General features: G+C 37.8%; 1 protein-coding gene across 8 annotated transcripts in view; it reads right to left on the reverse strand.

Annotated features, from left to right (window-relative positions):
* The window catches only part of FNDC3A (fibronectin type III domain containing 3A), a 152925-nt gene that overhangs the window by 63157 nt on the left and 73937 nt on the right, over nucleotides 1–15831 (reverse strand). For 6 of the 8 annotated variants that reach the window (XM_082602522.1, XM_082602521.1, XM_082602523.1 and 3 more), the window contains 2 exons: nucleotides 10127–10264; nucleotides 5837–5913 (listed from right to left, as the gene is read on the reverse strand). In XM_082602522.1, the coding sequence (XP_082458648.1) occupies nucleotides 5837–5913; nucleotides 10127–10264 (215 nt within the window). The remainder of the gene's footprint in view (nucleotides 1–5836; nucleotides 5914–10126; nucleotides 10265–15831) is intronic. The other 2 variants (XM_082602525.1, XM_082602526.1) reach the window with 1 other exon arrangement.

The raw sequence follows: 15831 nt of genomic DNA on the forward strand, positions 1-15831 counted from the left end.
TTTTTAGTGTGTATTTTACCACAATTAAAAAAAAAAAAAAAGCTAAGATTCAGAGATTAAAAAAAAAAAGAGCCAGAGCAGGACCAAGAGTGTGTGGAGAACTCCACCACGTCCAGTAACCACCTGAGCAGCCAGTAACTTCAGAGTAAGGCCAGAGACCTCAAAACTATCTGCTAAGGACATTGAATTTTATATCAACAGGGTACACTGACGGTGATGATTAAAATAAAATCAAGTCGTGAAAAGGAAAAAAAAGGTAAAATATCCGAATTAGTCTATGTTAAAAAAAATTAATGGCAATGAGATAAAATTAAATGGAACTATCAGTATAGTCTGACCACCTAACCACATATGCCACACAATTTCTAATTAGACAAAGCCCTGTTTTCTTTTCTTTATTAAACACAGACATAATTGAGAGGGACTGCAGAGGAAGGAGGTTGTTTACCGTCTGACATTTTATATTGTGCACCAGAATATACATTCCATGACAGATCTCTCCTGCCTAGCATATGACAGATGCTGAAAAATTTTTTTGTTTAATGAATGATATGACCAGAAATAAATTCTGTTAGTTCTACTCGAATGCTCCCCTGCTCCCCCCTTAACACCACCAAACTACTAGGGTTTTGTGACTTCTTCAATGCCTACAGTCTTTGCTTCCTCACTACTTTTAGCAACCTACTTCTGTTGCCTCACCCTGAACCCTGAACTACTCCAACTTTAAGCTATTAAACAATAATAAAGATATTTCTGGCCATTCATCCAACAGATACTTGTTTTATATATCTAATCAAACACATAGCAATGTCACTAAGCGACTACAACCTTTCTCTTCAGCTCTTACTGTGACTCTTCGTCCTCAGCTAATCCTCTAAGTCCCCTTCCAGTCTCTTACACTGCTGCCCATCTTTTTTGGCTGTTCTCTCCAAGAGAGACAGGGAAGACCGAGATCAGACTGGTTTGTAGAACCTTTGAAAAATTCACTGACCTCATTGCTGCGTGCTGACATAAAGGCACAGTGAAATACCAAGTCCAGCTCAAAGGAGTAAATCTGAAACTTTTCATGAAGCTGATACAGGCCCTTTCCCCACATCATGAGATCTACAATCCCCTCCCTGTTAGTTACCCTCTCATCACCGTAACAACCCACATTCTATAAAAAATAGGGGAGCCATTCATTACAAGAAAGGCAGAAGGACAGAACTTTTGCTATTACCTTTCAGGAGTTCCATTCAGGTAAATCTAATATTTTCTTGATAATTCATTAACTTCATCCTTAAAATACCAAGTGTTCTGAGCTGCAGTGCCCTTAGCGACTGTAAGTTATTATGAGTTGCCAGGAAATTAAGTTCCTTCTACACTTGTCACCTTTTGCTTTCCGTGTCATCATTTGCTTTGTTTTTTGAGTTTTACTGTTTCTGTTTGTTTCTCCATTTGATGTCTCAGTTCAGTTGGCACATATTTCTGCCTCTATGCAGTATGTCAAATCTCTTGTAAACCTCCCTTTCTTACTTGTTAAACTATAATAATAGAATTCGTGAAGGTTATGTCTCCAGGTTATAATAACACTTGATGCAATTTTTTTCCCTACCCTTTTACATGTTTTCCATGTAATAATGATCAGAAAAATATACAACTTTTAAAATATACAACTATATTTGTTCTTTATCACTAAATATATTTCCCATTGGCTTGTTTGCAAAATTAATATTCCTTTATATTTAAGCTTCCGGTGAACTACATTTTGCTTTATGCATATCATTTTAATTAACTTTAGGTTTCCCTATCATATTAGATGGTATCTTAAACAGTGTCATGGTTAATAAAAAATTTTTTTAAAAAAAGATCCATTTTTCTGATCCAACAGTAAAAGTTATGTAACTGAAAAATTAAGTCTGACTATTCCCATTACTGCTGAGTAGAATGCTAAAGTATCAGAGCAATAAGGTACAAATATTATAAAATAAACAATATTGTGGAGCTCTTGAATAGATATGCAAAAGAACTATAACACAACTGGCAATTTTAATGGTGAGTTTGGGTTTTGCAAATTACAAATGAGAAAAACAGAATCAATTAATCCCCAAATTACCCAGTGTATAATACCCTGTCTGTTATTCTCAAAAATGAAGTTAAAATATATGAGTTAATGATGAGTTCACACGTGAAGTGCTTCTAAACTTAATGGGGACATGCCATTGGTAAAACATCAGAAATTTGAAGGTCGATTTATCCTGGGTAAATCATGATTTCTTCTTGTTTCTACTAATAAATACTTTTGTTAAATCTCGATCTTCATCTTAAATTAAGATCTATCTTTTGAACCTTTCATTTTTCAGCCTCAACATGCTCCTAGATATGTAGCATCATTACTTCCTCAGTGGTAGAGCTAAACGGTCCCAACACTGGATTTTAATTTTTGCAGTCCTTGCTTGCCTGACCAAACGTTTTAGGATACATACATTTGCTGAATCCTATTAGTATGTATTGAATTACATGATGATATAGCAGAAACATTACTTGACCCTCCTTGGATCACTGGCCTTCAATAAGAGATACACGTAAGGCCGGGATGGAGGTGATTAAACCTGCTGCCCTGAGGGGAGAACAGTGTAGGAAAGTCTAAAAGGAGACTACAGATGATAGCTATTCATGGATTTAGTGTGTGTGCTACTTGGTTCCTGCTGAGCCAAATATAGCTTGTACTTAACAACAGCCATCTCTGTGTCTTAACATTTGGTTCATCTCCCAGCTTCTGTATTTGCTAATATAATTATGTTTGCTTATGTGCCAAGTTTTGGACAATTATCAAGCTCTTAGTTGTGCCTAGAACTTGGCTCTTTATAATTATTTTCTAACATCAGAAATTGCGTATGTCAGGCAATGGGGGATGTACTTCAACAGTGATGTCAAAATGTTGGAATCCATAGTGGGTACTTAAATTATTTCAATAATGATGAAACTAGATTTTTGTCGTTGGATTACCGCTGTGTGCTTAAAATGATAAATTTCCTAGAAATAATCTTAAACTAAGGTTGATTAATTAATTAATAATTAGCCTCACATAATCCTTCCAGTAAGATTATTGTTAAAGTTCATTCACTTATTTGACAAATATTTATGAAACACCTACTATATCTGAGTTACCACAGAACAAAAATAATAATTAAAAGGTACCTCCCTATGCTCAAGAAACTTAAAATCCCATATAAGAAGAATATATATATATATACACAATTATAATACTAGGTGGTATAAACATATAACCAAAGAATGGTACAAATAACTTGATCTAGGTTCTCAAGGATGGGTAGAATTTCAAAAGGCAGAAATGAGGGAATGAATAACATTCCCCAAATAACAGCATTAACAAAAGCATGGAGAAAGAAAAACATCAAGTGAGCATGTGAGTAGTCATGTTTGGCTGCAAAAATAGATTATGTGATTAGATGTATCAAGAGAAGGGTACGGAGACAAACTAGAAGAGAACTGTGTTAAGGCCTTATATGTCAAGAAATCCAGACTTCATTGAGTGGACAAACCAAATAATAAGCACAGAAGTGAAAAAAATCAAATAAGTAATATAGGAAGATTATTTCAGTAGGAAGATTATTTCAGTAGCTCTTGGCCTAAAGATATAGAACCTCAACTTGGATGATTATTTGATTGATTTACTAATATTTATTGAGCCCTTAATATATGACAGGCATTGTTCTCAGCATCGAGGAAATAACAATGAATATGAATCCTATATGATCTAGTCCCATTATCTCTCTGACCTCATTGCTTACTATTATTCTGCCTTAAGGACTCAGTCCAGCCATGATGGCCTCCTTGTTGTTCAGGCATGCTCTCATCTTAGGCCATTTGCATTGGCTGTTTCTGTTCCCAGAATCCTCTTTCCACGAACAGATGCATTGCTAACTCCCAACTGTCCTTCAAGACCTGGTTCAAAGTCACCTTTCCAATGATGCCTAGTCTGATCACCCTGTTTTAAAATGTAACTAGCTCTATTTTCTGTTACTCACCACCTAATACATTATATAATTTATCCATTTATTATGCTTGTTGTTTCCTTTTCCCCACAAGAATGTAAACTACAGAAGTACGGAGGTCCTTGCCTCTTTTTATTCAAGCACCTAAAAGGGCACCTGACATATATAAGCACTCAATACATATCTGTTGAACACTGTTGAATACAGGAACTGTACGAATTCATAATCTTCTCAGGAAAGAGAATTTATTAACTAAACAGTGTCAAAAATTCATTAAAAGAAGGATACACATAATGTGCCATAAGAACCCCAAAGGAGAGGCACCCCAAAGGAGAGGCACCTGAAAAGGTTCAAGGAAAGCTAATTCTAGAAGGTCATGACTGAGTGAAAGGAGAGGGGTAGAAATTTGCTGTAAAAACAAAAGGTACTGTTAGCTGGGAGAAGAGGATACGCTATAATAGCCTTCAAAGAATCTGTCTTAATCATCTTTATGTGACTGGCACCCAACGCAGAGCTTGACACGTGGTACCATTCAACACATTTGTTAAACTGAACTGTGCTAGAGAGAAAAGACCGGGTATCCTCTTTAGGTGGAGAAAGGTCTGAGAAGGAACAACCAGAGAAGTAGGAAGAATCAGGATAGCATTACTTCAAGGAAATCGGGGATAATCTGGGATAAATCATATAAATAGGGTCAAATGTTTAGAGGTCAAAGAGGATCGGGCTGGAAAAAGGCCTTTGGTTTGGTATATACCAGGGAGTAGATTTAGTAGGGTAATAAAGGCAGAATGCAGGCTAAGGAGTCAGTGTGCTAAACAAAAGTAGAAAGTGAGCAGATTACTCTTCTGAAAAGCTTACGAAGCACTTTCTAATATGTTATCATCTCATCTTACAGTGAGGACACTGAGGCTCAAGTAAATTGATTTGTCCCAGGCCACGCAGCTAGCGAGGGTTTTAAAAATGACATGGATCCAGCTTTTTGACTCTAATTCTCATACTGCTTCCATTCTCCCCAGCATCATGGTCCTCTTTTGCTCTCATTCATATAGTGGTAGGCTTCACAGAGAGAGCAGTGAGTCCACCACAATATCCCACCAATATTCTGGCATAATCAGAGAGGAAGTAAGAGAGGGTCTGAAGAAAATTTCAAGTATAAATTCAGTGCCAGGGTAAGAAACTGGCTATTTCCAAAAAGGTTTTCAAGCAATGAGTGTCGACTACATAGAATCTCAGTAGCAGATATTGAACACCTACAGATACTACAGTTTAATTTAAGTTTGCCTGTGCAAGTAAGTTAGCTATCATTTTTTTAAGTCAGAGCTTTCCAACTGGTATGTAGGAAAGGGCTACAGGTGTGTGGTGATATTGATCCCCTTAGCCCTTATGGTTGCAGGTCTACAGGTCTAAATTCTCTTCTATTGACCACAATGTGCCATACAATTATTATGGGTGTCTGTGAATGACTCTAAGAATAAAATTGGAAGTACCATCTTGGATTACTTTTAAGCAAATGATTAATTTTAAAAAGTTAGTTTAGGTACCTTTAAATCTTAAGATATTACTTATATTGCTCACATACCCAAGGAGATAAAACTCTAAAATTAATTCTGTATTATAATTCAACACCCAAAGACAAGGCCAAATGATGAGTGCTGCTAACTTAATTTTTCCTCCTTTACAAGTATACTAAATGTACTAAAATATTTGAAATAGATTTACCAAAGATATACTGTACTGGGTAAGCTTCAGCACTTAAATGGTACTTTTTGTCTGAATTAAACAGTAACATTACGATCACTATTATATAGGTATAAAAAGAAAAATTACATAAAACATACCTGTGGGGCATATCCAGGAGGCACGTAAATAGGAGGCACAGAACCATTTGGGGACATCATTGGAACCTGAGCAGGACCTGAATGGGTCACAGAAATTATGTATTAATCCAGGATTACTTAGCAAGCTAAAACTGAAAACAATCTGAATTACATTTTGAATTCTTCATCTAAACACTCAAACTAATAGTAACTGTATTACTATGGAAAGAAATTTAGATGTTAAAAAATAGAAAAGTTTAACTTATAAAGTGCACTGATTGCTCTTTACCTATAGTTGTTTCTCAAACTTGCCTAGTGATCATAACAGTCACCTGGGGAGCTTTTTAAAACACACAGGGACTTCCCTGGCAGTCCAGTGGTTAGGACTCATGCTTCCACTGCAGGGGCGTGGGTCTGATCCCTGATCAGGGAGCTAGGTTCCCACTTGTGTGCGGCATGGCCAAAAAAACCCCGAAAAAACAAAAAAAACCAAAAAACCCCCACACATTTTCCAGGTTCTCCTAGAGATTCCTGTTTAGTATGCTTACAGTAAGTGGGGGTCTTGAATCAGCATACTTACTTTACAAATATCCAAGGTGATTCTTATAATTGTGCAAGTTAAGAAACACCTAGAGGAAAATCAAACTAAATTTTGCATGTAAAATCAATGAAAAATACAAAAGGCAAAAATCAAAAAGTCAAGAGGGAAAAGCAGTAAGAGGAAGAATAGTTAGAAATTTGGGATTTGCTTTGTTAGGGTTAAAAACCTCTTGTGAACGTTTAAGTCATGTCTGTGGGGGCTTGAGAACAAAGTTAGAGAAATGCTATACATGCATATTTACCCAAAGAAAATTTTTTTGTTTCTTACACTGAAAAGTTCTTTAAAAAAAACTCAGCTTGTCTTATTCTACATTTCCTTTCGTTTTTATAGTGATATCCTTTCCAAACAACTTTCAAAAATATTATCTCATTTCCCTTCTCTAACCAGGCACTCTTGGAAGGTGTGTTTTATTCTTTCTAGGAACTAAAATCTTACTTGTTTTACATAACTTCAAAAAAGAATATCTTACCCTCAGATCCTTTTTTTCCCCTGTAACTTTAGACTGCAGTGTCCCCTCACTCACTAGTTTTTAATAAGTTGAAATGAAACCTTCTCAGAGAGCTTTACTCATTTCTAGGGAAATAAAGGTACCAAGAGTCTGATGAAGAATGTAATGAAGGAAGAGTTCCTTTTATATGTAGATTTCAACCTGCAGAGTACATATAATGGATCCCAGTCATAAAAGAAACCAAGGAGGAAAAGCTAAATCACAGGACAGAAAAGAAACAAATTTCACTGGTATCATTATACATATTTCAGAAAAACAGAACGAAGAGCATGGAGGTTACAGCAAATCAGATTACAGCCACTCTCCTCTTTCTACGGAAGGAGGAGGGGTGAGGACCAAACAACAAAGTAGTGGTGAAGGCTGGTGAAGGTAGGGGAAGGAAGGTGAGAGATGGGGAAGGAAAGAAAAAAGAATGTAGGAAAAAGGAGGATGCAGGTGGGTAAGTACTAAATAGTGGTAAGGAAAGGGTGAAGAGAGAAGAGGGAGAAGGGAGGGAGGAGGGGGAGAGGATAAAGGCAGGAGGGGAGGGAGGACGAGGCAAAGGAGGAGAGGTAATAGGAGGATAAGAGAGAAGACAGGGGCTTCCCTGGAGTCCGCCTGCCAATGCAGGGGACACAGGTTCGTGCCCCGGTCCGGGAGGATCCCACATGCCCCACAGCGGCTGGGCCTGTGAGCCATGGCCGCTGAGCCTGCACGTCCGGAGCCTGTGCTCCGCAATGGGAGAGGCCACGACAGTGAGAGGCCCGCGTACCGCAAAAAAAAAAAAAAAAAGAGAAGACAGGAGGAAAGTGAAAAGGGCTGGAAGGGAGGGAGTGAAGGGGAGGGGAAGGAAAGGGGTGGAAGAATGGGAGGAGGAAAGGAAAGAAAGAAGAGGCAGGTAGTAGAAGGAAGAAAGTAGGGAAAAGACTCAAGTGGTTAAGAGGAAGTAAGGAGTGATGTGTATGTGGGCAGACTACCAAATTATACTATATATGACTATAAAATAACTTTTCAACAATACTTTTCCTTTCTAAAACAAGCCCACCAAATACATGAAGTTGTTCAGAATATTATCTTAAAATAGCTAATACTAACTTACTGTGTGCCAGGCCTTTTATGTACTTTTTTTCTTCTCATAATCATTTTATTAGGTAAATATTATTACTCCCATTTTCCAGGTGTAGAAATTGAAGCAGAAAGGTTAATATAGCCCATGTGGTAGAACTAGGATTCAAAACCAAGAAGTTTCATTTCTGAGGATATATCTCTACTATGTATTTAGTAAACACTAAAATATGCAATTTGGCAACTGATATAATTTGAGCCTTAAGAACTATGCTCTGATGCTAAGGAAAATTAAGGCCTTCTTTATCATCATATCCTTGATAACAAGACAGAGGGAAGAACAAAATTTTTCTACATATAAGCAACATTACCTGTAAATTCACTAAATAAAACTTGTGAGGTGCTTTATACCTCGAGGCAAGAAAGGCTTCATCCGAAACTCACCTCTTAATTTCTATACACTGGACTCAAAAGGAAATGACAGCAGCTTTAAAGTAATGCTGGTTTACTCCTATAGCTAATTTATATAAAACTAGCTTTCTGAATCCTGAGAGCTGGCTTAGATATTATCCAGAACGTGTGAAATTTAGCTGAGAACCAGAAAGAGAATTCACTGAAAATCACATCTGTAATCTTAATAAAGGAAATTATTTTGTTGAGCTTCTACTATATATGCCAGAGACTGTGGTTCCTTGCGTATGTGGTCAAAGTTAATCCCTACTTCAAGTCATCAGAACAAGTTTTTGTTTGTTTGATTTTTAGCCTTCAGGGAAAAAAATAAGTTATTACTGATTACATTTAAAGTTGTAAAACTACATAACTGCTTTGGGTTGCTCTTCTTTGACTAAAAATATGAATACATAAACACTAAGTAGTTATAATTCAAACCATTTTATACTTTGAAAGCTGCTAAAGTCTTTTCTAGCTTAGTACTATAAAATTCTACTTTATTCTTTAATTATATTTAAGTGTGATACTGAAAAGAGAACAAAACAAACCCAATCTAAAATAGACCAGCAGTAAATCCATTACTAGTTGCAGTCCAGGAATAATGATTAACTCATATCCCTATGAAGTAATCATTTCACTTTAGCAAGTGAATTTTCTTACCCTGAGACAGAAATGGTACAAGGTTAGATTAAAAAAAAAAGACAATTCATGTATATCATTATGTAATATCTAAAATACTGGTGTGAAGTAACATGCAACACAACACATAAAACTCCCGTTGTATAAACATAATAAATACAGGTATTCATGTTTAGAGCTACAATATTTACAGCACCACTTCTGTTGCTCTTCCTGTATATAGTAGCAAAACTCTAAAATCTTGTGTACTTAATGATGCGAAAGTGTGATTACCTCCTTAGTTCCAACAATACTTTTTAATTTAGTAACTACTAAACCCTGATTAAGGTCAGTGAGGGAGATTTTGACCCAATGAAGAAGCTACATCTGTTACTGATTGTACCATTAAATGCACATCTGGCAGGAGAGTGGCTATATCTGTACAACTGTAGATACACCTAGTAACTCCTTAATAATCTATATAATTTGAGCAAAATCTACCCCAAATCACACAGCTATTGATTTTGAAGGGCCTATTTCCTTTTCCAAAATCGTGCATAAGAGTAAACAACTCTATTATCTTAAGAAATTTGAGAAGCCTCAATTTCTTAAAAAGTGGCATCAATGATTTAATAAGGATGATATTTCATATAGTATAATTTAAACTCTTTTATTTTTTCTTTATTAGTATACATTAACATTTTAAAGAAACGAAACTAGAAATCTGTCTGGGTTTAAATTCTTAAAATGCAACGGGCTGCTGACGTGCCACACATTCCCTTTTTAAGCAAGCTTTCACAATGGCTTCCAAATAATCTGATGCCAATTTACAGATTTTAGTTGTAAAAAGAAAAGCCTAGTAAAGAAAAGGCTCTGGAATATAAAATATATTCTGTGGAATATAAAATCAGCTCAACTCTAGGTAAAGTCTAATCTTTTTATAACTACATGGCCACAATTTAAAATATTTTTACAGCGATATAGATCTGGCATCTATTGAAAAAACACATGGCATGACTTCAGATTAATACAATACTTTCTACATTTTAAAATAAAAGCAGAATGTTTAAAATCAGTCAGCAAATCTTACCACTCATTTTGTTTTTACAGTAGCAGCAGAGAAGAAAATCCAACAAGGAAACAGCGTAGTACACGTTAACAGCTTTAATTGGAGAACGGCGACGGCTTCTTTCTGTTTTTTTTTTTTTTTTTTTTTTTTTTTGCGAAGCTGAGAGAGGAAAAGATCCTTTGACCGAGTCACGTGACACATATCACGTGACCCGCAGTGACCCGCGGAAAGGGGGAAAAAACAACCGAGCGTTCCTGCCGGCAGTGTTTGGGATACAGTAAATGATTAAATGATTTCTACTGATTTTGCCTTCTATTTGACCATTTTAGGACTCCGTTATGAACCAACTCAAAAGCTCATCAAAATATACATGGATAAACAGATATTTGATGTAAAACAAGTCTCTTTGTTCTTACCTTCCTCTGATAACATAATGAGCACTATCTACTAATTCAAGTTTTATTACCCAGCCGGCTGCTTTTCATTTATAAATTTTAGAATACATATAACACTTACTAATTTACAAGATTCGCTCTGAAATGTCCTTGTGTAAACTGGCCCACTCTCCATACTTAACCCATAAGGAATGCCCACAGTATACAAAAGAATTGTCTGTAAAACACAGGCTTTATCAACGTGTTCCTCAAACATGGGGTTTTTATTTCAGGCTGGCATTTAACCTCTCAAGCTAATAAAGGCTACCACTTTTATTGCTGGTTTTACTTCCTTTTTTTCTGATTTTTTGTTGTTATTATTGTTTTTAAAGATTTAACCCGGACATTAATACAGATACTTGGTGGATGGCATCCTCACTCATATCCATGAAATCTGAAAGGACAGGTCATGACTGGGGCTTAGAGCACTGTATTCAAGCATGTGTGGAGACCAGGAAGGACACTACAGATGTTCAGTTACAAAAGAGGGGAATAAGACTGAGAACTTTTGGGGGTCCTTTCATTACTTTATGGTGCTATGCAGTTAAGGAAATTTATTAACAGCTAATACGCATATACAGGTAATGATAATGACTGTGATTTGTAACAAGTTGCACAGTGGAAAGAAAATGGATTTTGGTATCAAAAGATGTACGTTTTAATAACAGCTTCAATATTTATTAGCAAGGCAATTTACTGCTCTTCTGTGAGTCTGTTTCCTTCTGTAAAAAGGTTAAAATAATCAACCTCATAGCACTGTTGAGAGAATCAAATTAGATAAATTTAAAGTACCAAATACAATGATTGGCAGCACTCAATAAATGATAGTTATTATTATAAGTATGATCACTATATGTTCTAAAAAATAATAATGATATAGTGCAGAGTATGTACAGGGCACTATCCAGTGTTTTACATGTGTTAACTCACTTAATCCTCACAATAATTGAAGTAGGCATCATTTATAGGTTAAGGAAATTGAAGCAGAATGCAACTGAGTAACTTGACGAGGGCACACAATGAGGCAAAGCCAGGCTACTCTAACAATAAGGCAATATTTTAAAAATATGTAAACGATGTTGAAAGACTCAGTCTTCCAAAAAGGTGGAAAAGAACTGGCAAGGGATAACCTGGAGCAATAGATTTCAATAAATACTGGGTTGGCCAAAATATGCCTTCGGTTTTTAGGTAAAAATAAAAGACACATTTTTCATTTTCACCACGAACTTTATTGAACAACATATTCACCCTTTTTTTTTTTTTTTTTTTTTTTTTGGCAGTACGCGGGCCTCTCACTGTTGTGGCCTCTCCCGTTGCAGAGCACAGGCTCCGGAAGCGCAGGCTCAGCGGCCATGGTTCAAGGGCCCAGCCACTCAGTGGCATGTGGGATCTTCCCGGACCAGGGCACGAACCTGTGTCCCCTGCATCGGCAGGCGGACTCTCAACCACTGCGCCACCAGGGAAGCCCCATATTCACCCTTTTGTTCCACTACCTTCTGCCACTTTCAGGCAACTTCATAATTCCATCTTCCCAGAACTTTTTATCTTTTTGAGCAAAGAACTGTTCCAGGTGCCTTTTACAGTCTTCCAGGGAATTGAAATCTTTTCCATTAAGAGAATTTTGTAAAGACCGAAATAAATGGAAATCCGAAGGTGCAATGTCTGGTGAATACGGTGGATGAATCAGAACTTCCCAGCCAAGCTATAACAGTTTTTGCCTGGTCATCAAAGAAACATGCAGCCTTGTGTTATCCTGATGGAAGATGATGCGTTTTCTGTTGAGTAATTCTGGAGGCTTTTCATCGAGTGCCGCTTTCAGTTGGTCTAACTGGGAGCAGTACTTCTTGGAATTAATCATTTGATTTTCTGGAAGAAACTCATAATAGAGGACTCCCTTCCAATACCACCACGTACACAACATCACCTTCTTTGGATGAAGGCCGGCCTCTGGTGTGGTTGGTGGTAGTTCATTTCACTTGCCCCACGATCTCTTCCATTCCACATTATTGTACAGTATCCACTTTTTATCGCCCGTTACAATTTGTTTTAAAAACAGAACGTTTTCATTATGTTTAAGTAGAGAACTGCATGCGGAAATATCGTCAAGAAGGTTTTTTTCCGCTTAACTTACATGGAACCTAAACATCAAGGCGATTAACATAACCAAGTTGGTGCAAATGATTTTCAACGCTTGATTTGGATATTTTGAATATGTCGGCTATCTCCTGCGTGGTATAATGCTGACTTCTCAATGAATGTCTCGATTTGATTGCTATCAACTTCAACTGGTCTATCCGACCGTGGAGCATCGTCCAGCGAGAAATCTCCAGCACAAAACTTCTCAGACTACTTTTGACACGTTCAATCAGTTACAGCACCTTCTCCATACACTGCACAAATCTTTTTCTTGCGTTGCAGTTGCGTTTTTACCTCTCTTGAAATAATAAATCATAATGTACCAAAAATGTTGCTTTTTTTCTTTCATCTTCAATATTGAAATGGGTACACAAAAATTCACCAGTTTTGACAGGATTTTTTTTTCTTTTTTGTGGCTGCGTTGGGTCTTCGTTGCTGCATGCTGGCTTTCTCTAGTTGTGGCGAGTGGGGGCTACTCTTCGTTGTGGTGTGTGGGCTTCTCATTGAGGTGGCTTCTCTTGTTGAGGAGCACAGGCTCTAGGCACGTGAGCGTCAGTAGTTGTGGCTCGTGGGCTCTAGAGCGCAGGCTCAGCAGTTGTGGCACACGGGCTTAGTTGCTTCACGACATGTGGGATCTTCCCGGACCAGGGCTTGAACCCGTGTCCCCTGCATTGGCAGGTGGATTCTTAACTACTGCTCCACCAGGGAAGTCCCTTGATAAGCCTTTTTTTAAATGCATGCTGACATGACAGCTGTCACATACAATCTAACAAAATTGTTTTGAATGAAATTAAAGACAACTAAGTGCTACTAGAGCCATCTTACGGAAAAAACTGAACGAACTTTTGGCCAACCCAATACATGCCAGACACTCCAGAGGAGATAAGACACTAAGGAAGCGGTCCCCAACCTTTTTGGCATCAGGGACTGGTTTCGTGGAAGACAAGTCTTCCTCGGACAGGGCGGAGGGTGGGGAGGGGATGGTTCAGGCGGTAATGTGAGCAATGGGGAGTGATGGGGAGCGGCAGATGAAGCTTTGCTCCTGCCAGCCACTTGCCTCCTTCTGTGCCGCCCAGAGGGGGTGGGGTGGGGCTGGGGCCCCCTGCACTAAAGGATCATTCTCACCAGTGGGGAAGGGAAATTGTTACCTTCTAAGTTCCTACTAAAAGGCAAGGCTACCCTGAAGAGCATGACTTAATAGCGAAGTCTCCTGGTCTCAACAGTATCTCCTCATAAATGTTGCATTCAGGCTCCCAGTAAATCCAGTCATGCCTCTGATCTACAGCCCCTAAACAAAAACCAAGCCCCGGCAGCTCACTTCCTCACTTCGGCTCATGTTCACACACAGCTGTGTTTCCATGTCTTGACTCTTTCTTTAACTGATGATCTCCATCTCAGTTCTTTCCACTGTGCTCACTAGAACCTTTTCTCTAGTATAAATTCCCCTATAGCCTCAGCCTTTTCACAGCACACCTGTTCATGTGCTTTCTTTAAATGAAACCTGGTTTTCCCCGGGACAGTTCTTCCAGTAGCCACTGGGAGCAGAGGCTTCCCATTCTCCCCCGCGGCAGTCTCTAGACCCCACAAGGCTGCTTCCATTACCAGTGTCCTTCCTGTTTCATGCTTAACTTTCTTCTTTCTTGAGATCATGCCAGAGGAACACACCACGCTCCACCCCTTCTCACTGCTGTCATGCTCAGTCCTCATTTCTTGAGAACTTTGGCACCATGTTCACAGCTCTTGCCCATCAGCACAATGACTTTCATGTCCAAGAAAACCTAACGTCAAATTTTCCTGAACTCTCCTCTTCCATTCTGTTTTTAGTGACCCATATTCAAAGACATATCTTGGAACTTATAACTTAGAATTCCACTATTTCATCTTTGAAATCTTAAACTTTCATGTTTCAGTCTCTGGCCACTATATCTTTCATCTTTCCAGTTCTCTTTCTTCTACAACATTTGGTCTTCCTCATAATGATCTCCCGTTTCTCCTGATCCACCACTGTCTTCATGGCCTGATCTTTTTTCCCATTCATATCTTCCTTTTACTTCCCCTTCACTAAAAATCCCCAATTTTAATCAATCAAATAAGTATCTTCTCATAGACCTGAACTGCAGAAATCAAATGGTACCCAGACTGGCATGTTTATAAATTTAGTTATATCCAACCTTAACTCAGCCATCAGCATTGCTCAGGAATCCTTTCAGGAAGTTATCCCTGGTTAAGAACCTATATCCTGTTTTCTACAGTGATTATCAGAGATCTTCACCACTCTCTAAGGACCTTCCCCAACCCGACCTCAACTACATATCTCAGCATGAAACTGAACTCTTTCAATGTTATTTACAAACTTTTCTCACCTCTTCTATTTTCAGAAGAGTCACTGCCCCTTCACATTAGGTCAAAGCTATCTCTCCACTTCTACTCTTGATCTGATCTCCATTTCTTACTGGGGTCTCTACTTTATTGGTCTGTCGTCAGTACCCTCTTAACAAGACTTAGCTCTATACCCTTACTATCCTCAACTATCCCCACAGTTGCCACAGAGTTCTACTGCCCAGGATTAGCGACAGGATCCATACTTTCAAGGACCTTTCAGTTATATTAGAAAAATATAAGTTAAATGTATTTTATATTTCCTAAAGACCTTGTTAATTCAAGAATGTGCATCAAACACTTTTCCCATAGAAATAAAGTGAGAGGATGCACTGAGAATATCACAATTATAGGAGAACATTATGCAGTGATGAGTATTCATTTTCCCTTTCTACCTGATTATATGACAATTTTAACAAACTTAAAATGCTCCTGCTTTTTATTTCCTCAACACTGTCTCAAATACTTTGCAGAGGGCTCTCTTAAATTAGGAGCATGACATGCCAGCAATTGTATGGACTTCTTGATAACATTTTAATGCATTAACTATTAGCATTCCTGAAATACTGATTTTCAGGTAGGCTTGTCAGTGTAGTACTATACTTGGGTGATGCTGTTTATAAGCACTTATTAGGTACCAGGCACTGGTCTAAGTGCTTTACAGACATTAAGTCATCTAATCTGCATAATATCCCTGTGAAGGAAGTAGTATGACTATTATTTCCATATTATAGGTGAGGAAACTAAGATACAAAGAGGTTAAGTAACTTGCAAAGT

The sequence above is a fragment of the Mesoplodon mirus genome, assembly GCF_964341445.2.
Source record: "Mesoplodon mirus genome assembly, chromosome: 17".
Lineage (NCBI taxonomy): Eukaryota > Metazoa > Chordata > Mammalia > Artiodactyla > Ziphiidae > Mesoplodon > Mesoplodon mirus.